The sequence below is a fragment of the Oncorhynchus masou genome, chromosome 14, assembly GCF_036934945.1.
Source record: "Oncorhynchus masou masou isolate Uvic2021 chromosome 14, UVic_Omas_1.1, whole genome shotgun sequence".
Taxonomy (NCBI): Eukaryota; Metazoa; Chordata; class Actinopteri; order Salmoniformes; family Salmonidae; genus Oncorhynchus; species Oncorhynchus masou.
The window spans coordinates 34,954,696-34,976,776 of NC_088225.1; the positions used below are offsets into that span (position 1 = coordinate 34,954,696).

Sequence of the window (22,081 nt, forward strand, 5' to 3'; positions counted from 1 at the left end):
ATTGTGTGTAGATTGATGAGGGGAAAAACACATTTAATCAATTTTAGAATAAGGCTGTAGCATGAGAGAGAACAGAGAGCAGAGAACAGAGAGAGCAGAGAACAGAGAGAAGAGAGAGCAGAGAGCATAGAGAGAGGGAGCAGAGAGACAGCAGATAACGAGAGCAGAAAGAGAGAGCAGAGAGCAGAGAGAGCAGAGAAAAGCGAGAGAGCAGAGAGTGTGTGTGAGAGAGAGAAGAGAGCAGAGCACACAGAGAGAGCAGAGCAGGGAAAAGAGAGAGAGCAGAGAGAGAGCAGAGAAAAGAGAGCAGAGAAAAGAGAGCAGAGAGTTGAGAGAGCAGAAAGCAGGCAGAAAGCAGGCTGAGAGAGCAGAGAGAAGAGAGAGCAGAGAGAGAGCGAAAGAGAGAGGAGAGCAGGCTGAGAGAGCAAAGAGAGAGAGAGAGAGATCAAAGAGAGCAGAGAGAGCAGAGATAATAGAGAGTGAGAGAGAGAAGAAAACAGAGAGAGAGCAGAGAGAGCAGAGAACAGAGAGAGCAGAGAGAGAGCAGAGAGAACAGAGAGAGCAGAGGGAGAGAGAGAGCAGAGAAATGAGAGAGCAGAGAACAGAAAGAAGAGAGAGCAGAGAGCAGAGAGAGAGCAGAGAGAGACAGCAGATAACGAGAGCAGAAAGAGAGAGAACAGAGAGATAGAGCAGAGAGAGCAGAGAAAAGCGAGAAAGCGAGAGAGCAAATAGAGAGGGCCGAGGGAGAGAGAAAGAGAGCAGAGGGAGAGAGAAGAGACCAGATAGGGAGAGAGAACAGAGAGAGAGCAGAGAGGGCAGAAAGAGAGCGCAGAGAGAGAGAGCAGAGATCAGAAAGAGAGATAGAGAGAGAGAGCAGAGAGAGAGAGGAGAGAACAGAGAGGGAGAGCAGAGAGAGAGAGAGCAGAGGGAGAGAGATAGCAGAGAGAGAGCGAGCAGAGAGCAGGCTGAGAGAGCAGAGAGAGAGCGGAGAGCAGAGAGAGCAGAGAGCGAGCAGAGAGAGAGAGCAGAGAGAGAGAGCAGAGAGAGAGAGCAGAGAGAGAGAGCGAGCAGAGAGCAGAGAGAGAGAGAGAGAGAGAGAGAGCAGAGGGCAGAGAGAGGGCAGAGAAAGAGAGAGAGCAGATAGCGCAGAGAGCGCAGAGAGGGAGAGCAGATAAAATAGAGAGCAGCAGAGCAGAGAGTACAGAGAGCAGAGGGAGCAGAGGGAGAGAGAGAGAGCAGAGAACAGAGAGAAGAGAGATAGCAGAGAGCAGAGAGAGCAAAGAGAGAAAGAGAGAGAGCAGAGAACAGAGAGAGAGCAGAGAGAGCAGAGGGAGTGAGAGAGCAGATAAGAGAGAGCAGAGAGAGCAGAGGGAGAGAGAGAGCAGAGAACAGAGAAAGCAGAGGCAGAGAGAGAGCAGAAAACAGAGACAAGAGAGCAGAGAGAGAGCAGAGGGCAGAGAGAGTAGGAGCAGATAACGAGAGCAGAAAGAGAGCAGAGAGAGCAGAGAAAAGAGAGAGAGCAGCAGAGAGAGCAGAGAGAGAGCATAGAGCAGAGAGAGAGCAGAGGGTGAGAGAGAGCAGAGGGAGTTAGAGAGCAGAGAACAGAGAGAAGAGAACAAAGAGCAGAGGGAGAGAGAGCAGAGAACCGAGGGAGAGAGAGAGCAGAGAATAGATAGAAGAGAGAGCAGAGAGAGGGGGCAGAGAGAGTGAGCAGAGAGCAGGCTGAGAAAGCAAAGAGAGAGTGAGAGAGCAAAGAGTGAGAGAGCAGAGAGAGAGCAGAGAGCAAAGAGAGAGAGCAGAGAGGGCAGAGAAAAAGAGCAGAGAGAAAGAGCAGAGAGATCAGAGGAAGTGAGAGAGCAGAGAACAGAGAGAAGAGAGAGCAGAGAGTGAGAGAACAGAGAAAAGAGAGCAGAGAGAGCAGAGGGAGAGAGAGAGCAGAGAGAGAGCGAGCAGAGAGAAATCTGTTGCTATAGTGACCCTGCATCACAACACTATGTTGCTATAGTGACCCTGCATCACAACACTACGTTGCTATAGTGACCCTGCATCACAACACTCTGTTGCTATAGTGACCCTGCATCACAACACTATGTTGCTATAGTGGACCTGCATTACAACACTCTGTTGCTATAGTGACCCTGCATCACAACACTCTGTTGCTATTGTGACCCTGCATCACAACACTCTGTTGCTATAGTGAACCTGCATCACAACACTATGTTGCTATAGTGACCCTGCATCACTCTGTTGTACAATTGGTTTAATTCTATTCACACATTTAATTGTTTTGTATTTCATTTCATATTTGTTTCATGTTTCAACCAGACAGAGGAAACGTAAAATCAATAACCAAACTGTTTTCACAATCAACATGCCTTTTCTTGTTTCAAGTGTGTTTTATTATGAAATGTACAATATATCCTTGTATACTTGTACAACTATGGAGCGTATGTCCATATATAATTGTATATAATTGTATAATTCGTTTTTCAACATAAAATACATGTTATTGTAAGAGGTCCTGGGTCAAGGTCACAACTATAGGAAGACGCGCATGTGTGTGTGTGTGTGTGTGTGTGTGTGTGTGTGTGTGTGTGTGTCCAATGTGTGTTTGTGTTTGTCCAGTGTGTGTGTGTGTCCAATGTGTGTGTGTATGTGTGTGTTTGTGTTTGTCCAGTGTGTGTGTGTGTCCAGTGTGTGTGTGTCCTGTGTGTGTGTGTCCACTTTGTTTGTCCAGTGTGTGTGTATGTGTGTGTGTGTGTTTGTCCAGTGTGTATTTGTTTGTCCAGTGCCTGTGTGTGTGTCCAGTGTGTCCAGTGTGTGTGTGAGTCCAGTGTGTGTTTGTGTGTCCAGTGTGTGTGTGTGTGTATCCAGTCTGTGTGTGTGTCCAGTGTGTTTGTGTGTGTGTGTGTGTGTGTGTGTGTGTGTTTTTTTTTGGTCCAGTGTGTGTGTGTGTGTGTGTTTGTTTTGTCCAGTGGGTGTATGTTTGTCCAGTGTGTGTGCGTGCGTGTGTGTGTGTGTTTTTGTACAGTATGTGTGTGTGTGTTTGTGAGTCCAGTGTGTGTGTTTGTTTTTGTCCAGTGTGTGTGTGTGTGTGTGTGTGTGTGTGTGTGTGTGTGTGTGTGTGTGTGTGTGTGTGTGTGTGTGTGTGTTTTTGTCCAGTGTGTGTGTGTGTTTTTGTCCAGTATGTGTGTGTGTGTGTGTGTGTGTGTGTGTGTGTGTGTGTGTGTGTGTCCAGTGTGTGTGTGTGTTCAGTGTGTGTGTGTCCAGTGTGTTTGTCCAGTGTTTGTCCTGTGAGTGTGTGTGTGTGTTTCAGTGTGTGTGTGTCAAGTGTGTGTGTTCAGTGTGTGTCCTGTGTGTGTGTTTGTCCAGTTGTGTGTGTGTGTGTGTTCAGTGTGTGTGTGTGTGTGTGTGTATGTTCAGTGTGTGTGTGTGTGTGTGTCCAGTGTGTTCAGTGTGTGTGTGTCTGTGTCCAGTGTGTGTGTTTGTTTGTCCAGTGTGTGTGTGTGTGTGTGTGTTTGTCCAGTATGTGTGTGTGTGTGTGTGTGTGTGTGTGTTCAGTGTGTGTGTGTCTCCAGTGTGTGTGTGTGTGTTTGTCCAGTGTGTGTGTGTGTGTGTTCAGTGTGTGTGTGTCCAGTGTGTGTGTGTGTCCAGTGTGTGTGTGTGTCCAGTGTGTGTGTGTGTCCAGTGTGTGTGTGTGTCCAGTGTGTGTGTCCAGTGTTTGTCCAGTGTGTGTTTGTCCAGTGTGTGTGTGTCCAGTGTGTGTGTGTGTCCAGTGTGTGTGTGAGTGTCTCAGTCCAGTGTGTGTGTGTCTCTGTCCAGTGTGTGTGTGTGTGTGTGTGTGTGTGTGTGTATGTGTGACCAGTGTGTGTCCAGTGTGTGTGTGTGTGTCTCTGTCCAGTGTGTGTGTGTCTCTGTCCAGTGTGTGTGTGTGTGTCTCTGTCCAGTGTGTGTGTGTGTGTGTCTCTGTCCAGTGTGTGTGTGTGTGTCTTTACCCAGTGTGTGTGTGTGATTGTCCAGTGTGTGTGTGTGTTTTTCCAGTGTGTGTGTGTGTTTGTCCAGTGTGTGTGTCTTTGTCCAGTGTGTTTGTGTGTCTTTGACCAGTGTGTGTATGTGTCTCTGTCCAGTGTGTGTGTCTCTGTCCAGTGTGTGTGTGTGTGTCTCTGTCCAGTGTGTGTGTGTGTGTGTGTCTCTGTCCAGTGTGTGTGTGTCTCTGTCCAGTGTGTGTGTGTGTCTCTGTCCAGTGTGTGTGTGTGTCTCTGTCCAGTGTGTGTGTGTGTCTCTGTCCAGTGTGTGTGTGTGTCTCTGTCCAGTGTGTGTGTGTGTGTGTGTGTATGTGTGACCAGTGTGTGTCCAGTGTGTGTGTGTGTGTGTGTCTGTCCAGTGTGTGTGTGTGTGTGTCTCTGTCTAGTGTGTGTGTGTGTGTGCCTCTGTCCAGTGTGTGTGTGTTTCTCTGTCCAGTGTGTGTGTGTGTGTGTGTCTTTACCCAGTGTGTGTGTGTGATTGTCCAGTGTGTGTGTGTGTTTGTCCAGTGTGTGTGTGTGTGTTTGTCCAGTGTGTGTGTCTTTGTCCAGTGTGTGTGTGTGTCTTTGACCAGTGTGTGTGTGTGTCTCTGTCCAGTGTGTGTGTCTCTGTCCAGTGTGTGTGTGTGTGTCTCTGTCCAGTGTGTGTGTGTGTGTGTCTCTGTCCAGTGTGTGTGTCTCTGTCCAGTGTGTGTGTGTCTCTGTCCAGTGTGTGTGTGTGTCTCTGTCCAGTGTGTGTGTGTGTCTCTGTCCAGTGTGTGTGTGTGTCTCTGTCTAGTGTGTGTGTGTCTCTGTCCAGTGTGTGTGTGTGTCATTGTCCAGTGTGTGTGTGTGTCATTGTCCAGTGTGTGTGTGTGTCATTGTCCAGTGCGTGTGTGTGTCTTTCCAGTGTGTGTGTTTGTCCAGTGTGTGTGTGTGTGTTATTATTTCAGGGACACTGAGGAGTCATCACCCCAAAGCCCAAAGCCTGGATAGAGGGTTTCAGTGAATGTGGAGGTGAATGTGATCAGGTGGGTCAGTGTGTCAGAGGAGGCTCTATAGAAGGACAGAGTGCCGGTTGGCCAGTCCAGATACACTCCTACTCTGTGGGAGCTGGAGGAGGGGACGTCTATGGTAGTGAGATTATTATTGTGCCTGGCAGAGTAACGGTAGTCAGAGCAGAACAGACTCCAGGACTTGTCATTGTATCCAAGACAACAGTCATCACCCCCTCCTCTCCTGCTGATTCCTTTATATGTCACTCCTATAACAGCCCATCTCCCACTCCACTCTACCTCCCAGTAACAGCGCCCAGTCAGACCCTCTCTACACAGCACCTGTTCCCAGCCCTCAAATCTCTCTGGGTGATCAGGATACGGCTGCTCCTCTGTCCTACATGTCACCTTTCTGTTCTCCTCAGACAGAGAGAGGAGTCTGTCTACTGTGTTTGGGTCCAGTGTGAGATCACAGACATCTGATGGATGAAACCAGACACAATATTAGAAATCATCATCATTCACATTAGAATGTTAACTCACTTTTCACTAATTCATTTAATGTAGATGTTTCTAGGTATCAAAAGGAGAAGTTAAGGTAACTTGAGACTTGTTGAATGATCATATGTTATACTGTATGGTAATATAAAACACACTTATTCACATTAATTACACACACACACACACACACACACACACACACACACACACACACACACACACACACACACACACACACACACACACACACACACACACACACACACACACGCGCACACACATTGTCAAATCAACTCTTTGTAAACTTCGGTGTCCCTGATTTCTGCTTCTGTAGAACTACAGCTGATATTTAATATGACCAAGTCAGTAATGATGGTGGTCTTTGACTTTGACTTAACTTGAATTAAGACTTATTCTTAGTCATACTCTTCACAGCTGTCAACACTCACATTTTCTAAGTCCAGGTTTCATTCTGTTCTCTCCACCATGTTCCACACTGTAGCGGTAAGCAGAAGAACAGATAGTCATTGAGGGATACACCTGAACTCACACACACACACACACACACACACACACACACACACACACACACACACACACACACACACACACACACACACACACACACACACACACACACACACACACACTGGACACACACAATCACACTGGACACATACACACAGGACAATGTCCTGTGTGTGTGTGTGTGTGTGTGTGTGTGTGTCCAGCGTGTGTTTGTGTGTATGTGAGTGTTTGTGTGTGTGTGTGTACTGTGTGTGTGTGTACTGTGTGTGTGTGTGTGTGTACTGTGTGTGTGTGTACTGTGTGTGTGTGTCCAGTTTGTGAGTGTCCAGTGAGTGTCAGTGTGTGAGAGATTGAACACACACAACTTTGTGCACAGACACACAGGAAACACACACACACACAAGAAACACACACACACACACACACAGGAAAAACACAACACACAGGAAACACACAAACACACACAGGAAACACACACACACAGTCAGTAACTTTGTCCAAGTGGTGGTCAGAATGTTTGTCTTAACCAGCCTGATAAGTCCAACATGTCTGATATGAACATTGACATAAACCCTCTACATACTTGAGTTTCTCCAGTCTGCAGTGTGGATCCTCCAGTCCAGCAGAGAGCAGTCTGACTCCTGAGTCTCCTGGGTGATTGTAGCTCAGGTCCAGCTCTCTCAGGTGTGAGGGATTTGACCTCAGAGCTGAGACCAGAGAAGCACAGCCTTCCTCTGTGACTAGACAGCCTGACAGCCTGCAAAGAGTCAAATCATATTAAAATCACACTGATATTCTTTGGTGTTGAAAACAGCGGCAAGATATTTTTTTTTAATGTTTAGATATATCAGTGTCCTTTCAAATAAAGTGTGACATTCTGTCATCATGAATAATAATGAAAGAAAACAATAAGGGACTACAACAAAACATGCTAACATCTCACCATTACCAATAACAGAGACTACAACAAAACATGCTAACATCTCACCATTACCAATAACAGAGACTACAACAAAACATGCTAACCTCTCACCATTACCAATAACAGAGACTACAACAAAACATGCTAACCTCTCACCATTACCAATAACAGAGACTACAACAAAACATGCTAACCTCTCACCATTACCAATAACAGAGGATACAACAAAACATGCTAACCTCTCACCAATACCAATATCAGAGGCTACAACAAAACATACTAACCTCTCACCATTACCAATAACAGAGACTACAACAAAACATGCTAACCTCTCACCATTACCAATAACAGAGGATACAACAACACATGCTAATCTCTCACCATTACCAATAACAGAGACGACAACAAAACATGCTAACCTCTCACCATTACCAATATCAGAGGCTTCCACAAAACATGCTAAACTCTCACCATTACCAATAACAGAGACGACAACAAAACATGCTAACCTCTCACCATTACCAATAACAGAGGCTACAACAAAACATACTAACCTCTCACCATTACCAATAACAGAGGCTACAACAAAACATGCTAACCTCTCACCATTACCAATAACAGAGGCTACAACAAAACATACTAACCTCTCACCATTACCAATAACAGAGACTACAACAAAACATGCTAACCTCTCACCATTACCAATAACAGAGGATACAACGACACATGCTAATCTCTCACCATTACCAATAACAGAGACGACAACAAAACATGCTAACCTCTCACCATTACCAATAACAGAGGCTACAACAAAACATACTAACCTCTCACCATTACCAATAACAGAGGCTACAACAAAACATGCTAACCTCTCACCATTACCAATATCAGAGGGGGTCTGGTCTTTGTACCTCTGTAACTTTCTCATTCATCATTATTCTCTATTCATTCCTGATTATTCATCATCATAGTAGCATCCACATGAATGTAGAAGTGTTCAGAAACATCTTCTATTCTTACTGACAATACAAGTGAAGTGACTCCAAAATGACAGGACATTATTCACCATTCAGTTTCTATTAAGAAAACATCTAAAACACAACCAAGACAAACTGCAAATGAATTCAACAAGTTAGTAGAATCATAAGCTTGATGTAATCACTGTTGGCATGGAATATGGGACCAAATACTAAACTTTTGACAAAAATAATTTATGAAGTTTTTTATTTTATAAACTGTAAAATATATATGTATGAAAATACCTTTAAATAAAAGGTGACATTCTACAGTCAATTAATATGAAACATTATATCTCAAATCCAAAATGCTGGAGCAGAGCATCACATTTAAAACTGTAAGCTTCACTGTCCAAACACATATGGTGTGGACAATGTGTGGGTAAACAAATGTGGATCTGGTGAACAGTTATCACTTGTTGACCAACTACAGGAATACTGACCTCAGAGTGTCCAGTTTACAGTGGGGATTCCCCAGTCCAGCAGAGAGCAGCTTCACTCCTGAATCCTTCAGGTCATTGTTACTCAGATCCAGCTCTCTCAGGTGTGAGGGGTTTGACTCCAGAGCTGAGACCAGAGAAGCACAGCCTTCCTCTGTGACTAGACAGCCTGACAGCCTGCAAAGAGTCAAATCATATTAAAACCACACTGATATTCTTTGGTGGTGAAAATAGTGGCAGTATATTTTTTTTCAGCATATTCATAAACCTTCCATATCTATTTATAAATGTATGTTTCATTATTAAAGTATTGCCTGCAGATAGAAACATGTATAGTACAAATATGTGAGTAGACTGACCAGACCAGTTTAAAAATCAGTATCAGTCAGAAGACAGACAGTGAGGAATCAGATTTAGATTGTATTGAGTATACAGTCCACACCATATCTATTTAGACAGTGAGGTATCAGATTTAGATTGTATTGAGTATACAGTCCACACCATATCTATTTAGACAGTGAGGTATCAGATTTAGATTGTATTGAGTATACAGTCCACACCATATCTATTTAGACAGTGAGGTATCAGATTTAGATTGTATTGAGTATACAGTCCACACCATATCTATTTAGACAGTGAGGTATCAGATTTAGATTGTATTGAGTAAACAGTCCTCACCATATCTATTTAGACAGTGAGGTATCAGATTTAGATTGTATTGAGTAAACAGTCCACACCATATCTATTTAGACAGTGAGGAATCAGATTTAGATTGTATTGAGTATACAGTCCACACCATATCTATTTAGACAGTGAGGTATCAGATTTAGATTGTATTGAGTATACAGTCCACACCATATCTATTTAGACAGTGAGGTATCAGATTTAGATTGTATTGAGTAAACAGTCCTCACCATATCTATTTAGACAGTGAGGTATCAGATTTAGATTGTATTGAGTAAACAGTCCACACCATATCTATTTAGACAGTGAGGTATCAGATTTAGATTGTATTGAGTATACAGTCCACACCATATCTATTTAGACAGTGAGGAATCAGATTTAGATTGTATTGAGTATACAGTCCACACCATATCTATTTAGACAGTGAGGTATCAGATTTAGATTGTATTGAGTATACAGTCCACACCATATCTATTTAGACAGTGAGGTATCAGATTTAGATTGTATTGAGTATACAGTCCACACCATATCTATTTAGACAGTGAGGTATCAGATTTAGATTGTATTGAGTATACAGTACACACCATATCTATTTAGACAGTGAGGAATCAGATTTAGATTGTATTGAGTATACAGTCCACACCATATCTATTTAGACAGTGAGGTATCAGATTTAGATTGTATTGAGTATACAGTCCACACCATATCTATTTAGACAGTGAGGTGTCAGATTTAGATTGTATTGAGTATACAGTCCACACCATATCTATTTAGACAGTGAGGAATCAGATTTAGATTGTATTGAGTAAACAGTCCACACCATATCTATTTAGACAGTGAGGAATCAGATTTAGATTGTATTGAGTATACAGTCCACACCATATCTATTTAGACAGTGAGGAATCAGATTTAGATTGTATTGAGTATACAGTCCACACCATATCTATTTAGACAGTGAGGAATCAGATTTAGATTGTATTGAGTAAACAGTCCACACCATATCTATTTAGACAGTGAGGAATCAGATTTAGATTGTATTGAGTATACAGTCCACACCATATCTATTTAGACAGTGAGGAATCAGATTTAGATTGTATTGAGTATACAGTCCACACCATATCTATTTAGACAGTGAGGTATCAGATTTAGATTGTATTGAGTATACAGTCCACACCATATCTATTTAGACAGTGAGGTGTCAGATTTAGATTGTATTGAGTATACAGTCCACACCATATCTATTTAGACAGTGAGGTATCAGATTTAGATTGTATTGAGTAAACAGTCCACACCATATCTATTTAGACAGTGAGGTATCAGATTTAGATTGTATTGAGTATACAGTCCACACCATATCTATTTAGACAGTGAGGTATCAGATTTAGATTGTATTGAGTAAACAGTCCACACCATATCTATTGTGACAGTGAAACTAACATTTTAAATGCGTCTCTCTCCTCCAACATTTTGGATTTGAGATCAAATGTTTCATATGAGGTGACAGTATGTAATGTCAACGTTTATTTGAGGATATTTTAATACACACAGTTGAAGTCAGAAGTTTACATACACCTTAGCCAAATACATTTAAACTCGATTTTTACAATTCCTGACATTTAATCCTAGTAACAATTCCCTGTTTTAGGTCAGTTAGGATCACCACTTTCTTTTAATAATGTGAAACGTCAGAATAATAGCAGAGAGAATGATTATTATAATTATTTATTTCAGCTTTTTTTCCTATCATCATATTCCCAGTGTGTCAGAAGTTTACATAAACTCAATTAGTATTTGGTAGCATTGCCATTAAATTGTTTACCATATGGGGCTACGGGTTCCCAACTAGGAACCCCTCGCCCCCTTCAGCCCAAACGGTGGCGCAGGGAAAGCAAAAATATTCTTAAAAATATTTAACCTCCACACATTAACAAGTCCAATAGCTTAAATGAAAGATAAACACCTTGTTCATCTACCCAGCATGTCAGAATTTTAAAATGTTTTACAGCGAAAACATAGCACATATTTATGTTAAACCACCACTAGGGAAACATACAATATGTAGCCACATGGCTATGCAAAATAGCACAATCACAAATGCAGGATTAAAAGAAAAATAATTCACTAACCTTTTGAAAATCTTCATCAGATGACAGTAATAGCATATGTTACACAGTACATTTATGTTTTTTTCAATAATATGCAATTTATATCCATAAATCTCCATTTACATTGAGCCATGTTAAAAAAATGCAGCAGAAATGACCGGAGAAATTATAAATATCTCCAGCAGCTAAGCCAGATAACAGCAATAAACATCATAAACTTTGACTGAATATACATGTTCTACATATATTTAGAAAGATACACTTCTTCTTAATGCAAACGCTGTGTTACATTTATTTTTAACGTTACAGAATTCGTTCACTATTCAATAATCTGAGACCGCGCTCAGCCATTAGCATTATTTCTCTACTATGTTGGATTCGACAAAAATACAATTTTATAACATAAATATTCCCTTACCTTTGATGGTCTTCGACAAGAATGCCGTGGAAGGAGTTATACTTACCTAATATAACGTTTGGTTGCTGTTGGTGTGTCTTTGTATTAGCAAAAGCTAACATCTTCAGGTGAATTACCCCAAAAAGGACTTCCGATCACGAAAATTGCGCATCAAAACTTCAAATTTACATATTATATGTCGACTAAACTGGTCAAACTAAGTGCAGAATCAAGCTTTAGGATTTTTTTAACGTACAAAACAATTGGCGATTAAATCAAACATAACGAACTCTCTTCAGCCAGACTGGAAAAAAAAGTCCCTTTTCACAGAGCGCGCTCCTGAAAATTCGTGAAACCTCAGTATTTTGCCCACCAAGCAGTCAAAGCTCGTGCTATTTTCTCCGTTCCACGTCTCAATGAAAGACGAGAGCGCCCTGAAGTAATAGAAACTGTTCCCAGATCCGTAGCTGATTGGGAAGAGTGGGGGCGATGACGTCAAAGTTGGAGCAACTTTCTTAGGAGAGAGAGAGAGTTTGGGAGAATGGCTGCCCTGTGAGTTCTGCTTTACATACAGACATAATTCGAACGGTTTTAGAAGCTTTAGAGTGTTTTCTATTCAATAATAATTATTATATGCATATATTAGCAATTTTTGACAGTTTTTTTTTTAGTTTACTTTGGGCACACAATTCATCCAAAGGGGGCAGTATTTCCCATAGCCCCATCAGGTTTTAACTTGGGTCAAACGTTTCGGGTAGCCTTCCACAAGCTTCCCACAATAAGTTGGGTGAATTTTGGCCCATTCCTCCTGACAGAGCTGGTGTAGCTGAGTCAGGTTTGTAGGCCACCTTGCTCGCACACGCTTTTTCAGTTCTGCCCACAAATTTTCTATGATTGAGGTCAGGGATTTGTGATGGCCACTCCAAATCCTTGACTTTGTTGTCCTTAAACCATTTTGCCACTACTTTGGAAGTAGGGTCATTGTCCATTTGGAAGACCCATTTGTGACCAAATGGCCACGCACGCCTCCAACTCAATCATCAAGTTTGCGGACGACACTACAGTGGTAGGCTTGATTACTAACTTACATTAGTACCTCAGGTCATCTTAGGTTTCATTACATACAGCCGAGAAGAACTACTGTATATAAGATCAGCGTCAACTCACCATCAGTACGACCAAGAATATGTTTTTCGCGACGCGGATCCTGTGTTCTGCCTTACAAACAGGACAACGAAATGGATCGCATGCAGCGACCCCAAAAAACGACTCCGAAAAAGAGGGAAACGTAGCGGTCTTCTGGTCAGACTACGGAGACGGGCACATCGTGCCCCACTACCTAGCATTCTTCTTGCCAATGTCCAGTCTCTTGACAACAAGGTTGATGAAATCCGAGCAAGGGTAGCATTCCAGAGGGACATCAGAGACTGTAACTTTCTGTGCTTCACGGAAACATGGCTCACTGGAGAGACGCTATTACATTTACATTACATTTAAGTCATTTGGCAGACGCTCTTATCCAGAGCGACTTACAAATTGGTGAATTCACCTTATGACATCCAGTGGAACAGCCACTTTACAATAGTGCATCTAAATCATTTAAGGGGGGGGGGGGGGTGAGAAGGATTACTTTATCCTATCCTGCGGTGCAGCCAACGGGTTTTCCATGCTTCGCGCCGACAGAAACAAACACCTTTCTGGTAAGAAGAGTGGCGGGGGTGTATGCCTTATGGCTAACGAGGCATGGTGCGATGAAAGAAACATACAGGAACTCAAATCCTTCTGTTCACCTGACTTAGAATTCCTCACAATCAAATGTAGACCGCATTACCTACCAAGAGAATTCTCTTCGATTATAATCACAGCCGTATATATCCCCCCCCAAGCAGACACATCGATGGCTCTGAACGAACTTTATTTAACTCTTTGCAAACTGGAAACCATTTACCCGGAGGCTGCATTCATCGTTGTTGGGGATTTTAACAAGGCTAATCTGAAAACAAGACTCCCTAAATTTTATCAGCATATCGATTGCGTAACCAGGGGCGGAAAAACCTTGGATCACTGTTACTCTAACTTCCGCGACGCATATAAGGCCCTGCCCCGCCCCCCTTTCGGAAAAGCTGACCACAACTCCATTTTGCTGATACCTGCCTACAGACAAAAGCTAAAAAAGAAGCTCCCACGCTGAGGTCTGTCCAACGCTGGTCCGACCAAGCTGACTCCACACTCCAAGACTGCTTCCATCACGTGGACTGGGACATGTTTCGTATTGCGTCAAATAACAACATTGACGAATACGCTGATTCGGTGTGCGAGTTCATTAGAACGTGCGTTGAAGACGTCGTTCCCATAGCAACGATTAAAACATTCCCTAACCAGAAACCTTGGATTGATGGCAGCATTCGTGTGAAACTGAATGCGCGAACCACTGCTTTCAATCAGGGCAAGGTGTCTGGTAACATGACTGAATACAAACAATGCATCTATTCCCTCCGTAAGGCTATCAAACAAGCTAAGCGTCAGTACAGAGACAAAGTAGAATCCCAATTCACCAAAAGCACTCACAAACGTCTACAGAGGCACAACCGAGAGCATCCTGGCGGGCTGTATCACCGCCTGGTACGGCAACTGCTCCGCCCTCAACCGTAAGGCTCTCCAGAGGGTAGTGAGGTCTGCACAACGCATCATCGGGGGCAAACTACCTGCCCTCCAGGACACCTACACCACCCGATGTTACAGGAAGGCCATAAAGATCATCAAGGAGAACACCCACACGAGCCACTGCCTGTTCACCCCGCTATCATCCAGATGGTGAGGTCAGTACAGGTGCATCAAAGCTGGGACCGAGAGACTGAAAAACAGCTTCTATCTCAAGGCCATCAGACTGTTAAACAGCCACCACTAACATTGAGGGGCTCCTGCCAACATACTGACTCAACTCCAGCCACTTTAATAATGGGAATTGATGGAAATTGATGTAAAATATTTCCCTAGCCACTTTAAACAATGCTACTTAATATAATGTTCACATACCCTACATTACTCATCTCATATGTATATAGTGTACTCTACATCATCTACTGCATCTTTATGTAATACATGCATCACTAGCAACTTTAAACAATGCCACTTTGTTTACATACCCATTACTCATGTCATATTTATATACTGTACCTGATACCATCTACTGTATCTTGCCTATGCCGCTCTGTACCATCACTCATTCATATATCTTTATGTACATATTCTTTATCCCTTTACACTTGTGTGTATAAGGTAGTATTTTTGGAAATGTTAGGTTAGATTACTCGTTGGTTATTACTGCATTGTCAGAACTAGAAGCACAAGCATTTCGCTACACTCGCATTAACATCTGCTAACCATGTGTATGTGACAAATAAATGTGATTTGATTTGATTTGAATCTTCAACTTCCTGACTGATGTCTTGAGATGTTGCTTCAATATATCCACATCATTTCCCACCTCATGATGCCATCTATTTTGTGAAATGCACCGGTTCCTCCTGCAGCAAAGCACCCCCACAACATGATGCTGCCACCTCTGGGCTTCACGGTTGGGATGGTGTTCTTCGGCTTGCATGCCGCCCCCTTTTTCCTCCAAACATAACGATGGTCATTATGGCCAAAAGGTATTTTTTTTGTTTCATCAGACCAGAGGACATTTCTCCAAAAAGTACGATCTTTGTCCCCATGCGCAGATGCAAACCATAGTCTGGCTTTTTTTAAGGCAGTTGGGAGCAGTGGCTTCTTCCTTGCTGAGCAACCTTTCAGCTTATGTCGATATAGGACTCGTTTTACTGTGGATACAGATACTTTGTACCTTTTTCCTAAAGCATCTTCACAAGGTCCTTTGCTCTGGGATTGATTTTCCCCCAAAGTACGTTCATCTCTAGGAGACAGAATGCGTCTCCTTCCTGAGCGGTATGACGGCTGTGTGATGCCATGGTGGTTAGACTTGCTTGCTATTGTTTAAACAGATGAAGGTGTTACCTTCAGGCATTTGAAAATTGCCCCAAGGATGAACCAAACTTGAAGAGGTCTACAATATTTTTTTCAGAGGTCTTGGCTGATTTCTTTTCGTTTTCCCATGATGTCAAGCAAAGAGGCACTGAGTTTGAAGGTAGGCCTTGAAATACATCCAAATTATGTCAATTAGTCTATCAGAAGCTTCTAAAGCCATGACATCATTTTCTGGAATTTTCCAAGCTGTTTAAAGGCACAGTCAACTTACTGTATGTAAAACTCTGACCCACTGGAATTGTGATACAGTGAATTATAAATTAAACAATCTGTCTGTAAAAATTGTTTGAAAAATTACTGTGTCATGCACAAAGTAGATGTCCTAACCGACTTGCCAAAACGATAGTTTGTTAACAAGAAATTTGTGGAGTGGTTGAAAAACGAGTTTTAATGACTCCAAACTAAGTATATGTAAACTTCCGACTTCAACTGTATGTGTTTCATGATTAAAATGAAATTCTGATGATGCCATGATTAAGAAAAATCATGAATGAATCATGAACAATAATGAGTGAGAGAGTTACAGAGGCTACAACAAAACATGCTAACCTCTCACCATTACCAATAACAGAGACTACAACAAAACATGCTAACCTCTCACCATTACCAATAACAGAGACTACAACAAAGCATGCTAACCTCTCACCATTACAATAACAGAGGCTACAACAAAACATGTTAACCTCTCACCATTACCAATAACAGAGACTACAACAAAACATGCTAACCTTTCACCATTACCAATAACAGAGACTACAACAAAACATGCTAACCTCTCACCATTACCAATAACAGAGGGGGCCTGATCTTTGTGCCTCTGTAACTTTCTCATTCATCATTATTCTCGATTCAATCATGATTATTCATAATCATGGAATCATCCACATGAATGTAGAAGTGTTCAGAAACGTATTCTATTCTTACTGATAATACAAGCGAAGTGACTCCAAAATGACAGGACATTATTCACCATTCAGTTTCTATTAGGAAAACATCTAAAACACAACCAAGACAAACTGCAAATGCATACAACAAGTTTGTAGAATCACTTGCTTGATGTAATCACTGCAGGCATGGAATTTGGGACAAAATACTAAACTTATGACTACTCTAATAGTAAGTATGACTTTTTCAAATGGGACACTACATACATAAAATGCTTTCATATCTGATAATACTGACCTCAGAGTCTCCAGTTTACAGTGGGGATTCCCCAGTCCAGCAGAGAGCAGCTTCACTCCTGAATCCTTCAGGTCATTGTTACTCAGGTCCAGCTCTCTCAGGTGTGAGGGGTTTGACCTCAGAGCTGAGACCAGAGAAGTACAAACTTTCTCTGTGACTCCACAGCCTGACAGCCTGACAAAGAGATCATCATGACTTCACAAACACACTGTTAATTTAACACCAGTAGTGTAGAAGGACAATGGCAGATGCATTTGGTTTATTCTCCCAAACAAGATATAGATTAATCTTCTGTCTCCTTGAATTGTATGGTCATATTGTTATACTAATGTGAAAATCAATGCATTTACTCAATATGTTTTTAAATATCATATTATACACACAGGGTAGAAATAGTGGTCATAGCGTTGGATTAGTAACCGGAAGGTTGCAAGTTCAAACCCCGAGCTAACAAGGTACAAATCTGTCATTTTGCCCCTGAACAGGCAGTTCTGTTCTGGACGTCATTGTTCTTAACTCAACACACAGTTAAATAAAGGTAAAATAAAAAAAGAATACATATTTTTCTCTAAACTGAATATTTCTTCCTGATGATTAGTTCTAAATGTCATTTTTATTTACTCACAGAACAGCTCTGGAGGCTTTGACCACTGGCAGCAGCCTCAGAAGACCTTCCTCTGATCTGGAGTATTTCTTCAGGTCAAACACATCCAGCTCTTTTTCTGAAGTCAGCAACACAAAGACCAGAGCTGACCACTGTGCAGGTGACAGGTTGCGTTTTGAGAGACTTCCTGATCTCAGGAAGTGTTGGATCTCCTCCACGAGAGAATGGTCATTCAGTTCATTCAGACAGTGGAACAGATTGATGCTCCTCTCTGGAGAGAGATTCTCCCTGATCTTCTCCTTGATGTACTTGACTGTTTTTTCATGGGTCTTTGAGCTGCTTCTTGTCTTTGTCAGTAGACCTCGAAAGTGCTTCTGATTGGACTCCAGTGAGAGGCCCAGAAGGAAGCGGAGGAAAAGGTCCAGGTTTCCCGTCTCACTTTGTAAGGCTTTATCCACAGCACTCCTGTAGACAGTAACTTCAGGCTCGTCTCTGAACAGCGCAGAAATGTTCCTTGAGGTTGATTGAGGTTTGGCCATTAGATTCTCATTGTTGTTGATGAAAGAGAGGAACACATATACAGCAGCCAGAAACTCCTGAATGCTCAGATGAACAAAGCAGTACACCTTGTCCTGGTACAGCCCACATTCCTCTTTAAAGAGCTGTGTGCACAATCCTGAGTACACTGAGGCTTCATTGACATCAATACCAGCCTCTTTCAGGTCTTCTTCATAGAAAATCAGATTGCCCTTTACAAGCTGTTGAAAAGCCAGTTTTCCCAGTGACAGAATGCTCTCTTTATTCCAGTGTGGACCTGTCTCTTCTTTCCCAAGATACTTTTCATTCTTCTGTTTGGTATGAAACACCACAAGGTGTGTGTACATCTCAGTCAGAGTCTTGGGCATCTCTTCTCTCTTATGTTTCAGCATGTGTTCAAGGACTGTTGCAGAAATCCAACAGAAGACTGGAATGTGGCACATGATGTGGAGGCTCCTTGATGTCTTTATGTGTGAGATGATTCTGCTGGCCAGGTCTTCATCACTGAATCTCTTCCTGAAGTACTCCTCCTTCTGTGGGTCATTGAACCCTCGAACCTCTGTCACCTGGTCAACACACATTGAAGGGATCTTATTGGCTGCTGCAGGTCGGGTGGTTATCCAGATGAGAGCAGAGGGAAGCAGATTTCCCTTGATGAGATTTGTCAGCAGAACATCCACTGAAGTTGACTCTGTGACGTCCCAACAGATCTTGTTCTTCTGGAAGTCTAGGGGCAGTCGGCACTCATCCAGACCATCAAAGATGAACAGAACTTTGTACTTCTGGTAGTTGGAGATTCTTGATTGTTTGGTTTCCATTGAGAAGTGATTGAGAAGTTCAATGAAAGTGTGTTTGTCCACTTTCATCAAATTCAGCTCCCGAAAAGGGAATGAAAATACAAATTGGACATCCTGATTTGCTTTTCCTTCAGCCCAGTCCAGAATGAACTTCTGCACAGAGACTGTTTTTCCAATGCCAGCGACTCCCTTTGTCAGCACAGTTCTGATAGGTTTGTCTTGTCCAGTTAAGGGTTTGAAGATGTCGTTACATTTGATTGCAGTCTCTGGTCTTGCTTGTTTCCTGGTTGTTGTCTCAATCTGTCTCAGCTCATGTTCATTATTGACCTCTCCTGTTCCACCCTCTGTGATGTAGATCTCTGTGTAGATCTTATTGAGAAGTGTTGGGTTTCCTTGTTTAGCGATCCCCTCAAATACACATTGAAACTTCTTCTTTAGATTAGATTTGAGTTCACGTTGGCAAATCACAGCAAGCTCATCTGAATGAAGAAATAACAGAGTATATTAATATTATGTCTGTTTTAATGTCTACAGTATTGCAGGACTGTTATGAAGTTTAAAATTATAGTCATTTCTCCTCTTAACTGACTGTATAAATGTGTAAATGTTTTCATAATGCATTACAGACTGGTGTGACTGATTATATCTCCCTCCTCTCTCATCTCTCTCTCTCTCTGTTGCTCCAACATCATTGAGTTACACAGCTACTTTAGTTGTACTTTAGCTACAGCTTTTAAATGTTATAAAACATCATTCAACATGAGGCAGACAGATCTTACATTTCTCCAGTGTGTCAGCAAGGTCCTTCTGGTTCATTTTCCTCAGGATGTGCAGTGTGATCTTCAGAGCCCCCTCTCTGGCACTGCTCTCCTGCTTCTCATCTTCAGCATCCACCACTTCCTTATCCTGCTTCTGACTCTCAAAGCCTTCTGGGAGTTCTGGACTAAGAATCCTCTTGAACATCTTCAGCTCGTTCCTCATAAATGTCATAATTTTCTCTTCAAGCAACTGAAATAAATCAAGTAAATAAGTTAAGCAAGAGAATAAATGCTTTCTCATTAACACATAAATGAATGATTGACAGATCAACTTTACTTGAGGTAAACAAAAACAAATGTACATAACAGGACCACATACACTGAATATGGAGGCCAGGTCTGTTTGATGACTCTGGGAAGACTGACCACGGAGAATCTCTGACTCTGATCTCTCCTGTTGCTTTCTGTGGACAAAACATGAGATTACTTCTCCTCATTCAGGGAGTACACACACACACACACACACACACACACACACACACACACACACACACACACACACACACACACACACACACACACACACAAACACACGCACGCACGCACGCACACTCACTCACGCACACACACACACAGGGAGGGAATGTTGTGTTTGTTTAATATTGTTTTAGGACTATGGAAATGGACAAAATTATTAGCCTATGGATTATGAAAACAACAACAATAAATGGGAAAGTGGGAGAGGAGAAATGACTAGAGACAGTGTTGTTTAACTCACTGACCAGGACCCATGAGTTCCTCTTACCTTTGTTCAGTAGAAAAGTCTCCCTTTCTAAACCATATAGGTTGACCCATAGACCGGTCACTCTTCATAGACACACAGCTGGGTACAGGGGAGGCTGGTTTCTCGTGGTTGATTGGTCTTCAACACAACAGAGACAAACATTACATCTCTCATCTTCTCTTAGGTCAGATGGGGAAACATGAGAGGTCTATCAGATGGTTTCATTTCAGAGAGACGCAAATCATGTTTGTTTTTTAAAATGCTGTATATCTAACTCACTCTCAAATGTGACCGACCGGCTCAATTTGGTAATTAACTAAATTAACTAAATATATAGTGTTTTTGGTTTATGTTTAATTGTTTGTTATGCTATAAGTGGTTATTTTATGGTTGTAAGTGATACAATTATCTCGAAGATTGTATATTGTATATATATATATAACTACTTTTGTAAGGAATTTCACATTATTCAGTACTACTGCAGTTGCTACATAATTCCAATAGATGGCAGCATAAGACCACAAATTACATTTCAGAAGATTAGTTTAGTTTCCTCCCTGGATACACCACCACTCCCCCTCACAGGAAAACTCCTGTGTGCTTCTTCCTGTCCCTTTCCACACTGCTAACACAAGAGGAAGGACTGAAAAGGCATTTAACAGATTACTGCGAAGTAATATAATGATGATTCATGTTTATTATTACCTCTGAAAGTGAAGGGCATGTTGAGGTAAATTTACTAACCGGGAATGATGTAATTTATTGACGGGCTGGAAGACGCACTCTGTCTTTTCTATTCCGAGGTTGTTTACTCACAATATCAGATATTTAGGTGATATTTTATAATCAATGGTTACGGAGGTTGAGGTTCTGACTAGTGATTATTTACCCAGGATTCAATACCTGCTATAGTCACTATTTTTTCTCTCCCAAAAGCAACACAGCCCTAATATGAGATATATAGCTAACTAAAGTAATGAGAGATCATTTTAGAAAATCATGGGACATATAGTCTGTTGTTGCTGTTTTATATCAATCATATTGCTGCTTGTAGCCTATAACTGACGCTTCATGGTCCATCATATTGCTGCTTGTAGCCTACAACTGATGCTTCATGGTCCATCATATTGCTGCTTGTAGCCTATAACTGATGCTTCATGGTCCATCATATTGCTGCTTGTAGACTATAACTGATGCTTCATGGTCCATCATATTGCTGCTTGTAGACTATAACTGATGCTTCATGGTCCATCATATTGCTGCTTGTAGACTATAACTGATGCTTCATGGTCCATCATATTGCTGCTTGTAGCCTATAACTGATGCTTCATGGTCCATCATATTGCTGCTTGTAGCCTATAACTGATGCTTCATGGTCCATCATATTGCTGCTTGTAGCCTATAACTGATGCTTCATGGTCCATCATATTGCTGCTTGTAGACTATAACTGATGCTTCATGGTCCATCATATTGCTGCTTGTAGACTATAACTGATGCTTCATGGTCCATCATATTGCTGCTTGTAGCCTATAACTGATGCTTCCTGGTCCATCATATTGCTGCTTGTAGACTATAACTGATGCTTCATGGTCCATCATATTGCTGCTTGTAGCCTATAACTGATGCTTCATGGTCCATCATATTGCTGCTTGTAGCCTATAACTGATGCTTCATGGTCCATCATATTGCTGCTTGTAGACTATAACTGATGCTTCATGGTCCATCATATTGCTGCTTGTAGACTATAACTGATGCTTCATGGTCCATCATATTGCTGCTTGTAGA

General features: G+C 41.9%; 1 protein-coding gene across 1 annotated transcript in view; it reads right to left on the minus strand.

Annotated features, from left to right (window-relative positions):
* Nucleotides 1-22,081, minus strand: part of LOC135553884 (uncharacterized) — a 63,297-nt gene that overhangs the window by 37,521 nt on the left and 3,695 nt on the right. The window contains exons 3-11 of the mRNA XM_064985811.1: nt 20,317-20,433; nt 19,891-19,975; nt 19,533-19,761; nt 17,441-19,232; nt 16,816-16,989; nt 8,407-8,580; nt 6,609-6,782; nt 5,947-5,993; nt 4,949-5,475 (exon numbers count right to left, since the gene is read on the minus strand). Of these exons, the coding sequence (XP_064841883.1) occupies nt 4,949-5,475; nt 5,947-5,993; nt 6,609-6,782; nt 8,407-8,580; nt 16,816-16,989; nt 17,441-19,232; nt 19,533-19,761; nt 19,891-19,975; nt 20,317-20,433 (3,319 nt within the window). The remainder of the gene's footprint in view (nt 1-4,948; nt 5,476-5,946; nt 5,994-6,608; nt 6,783-8,406; nt 8,581-16,815; nt 16,990-17,440; nt 19,233-19,532; nt 19,762-19,890; nt 19,976-20,316; nt 20,434-22,081) is intronic.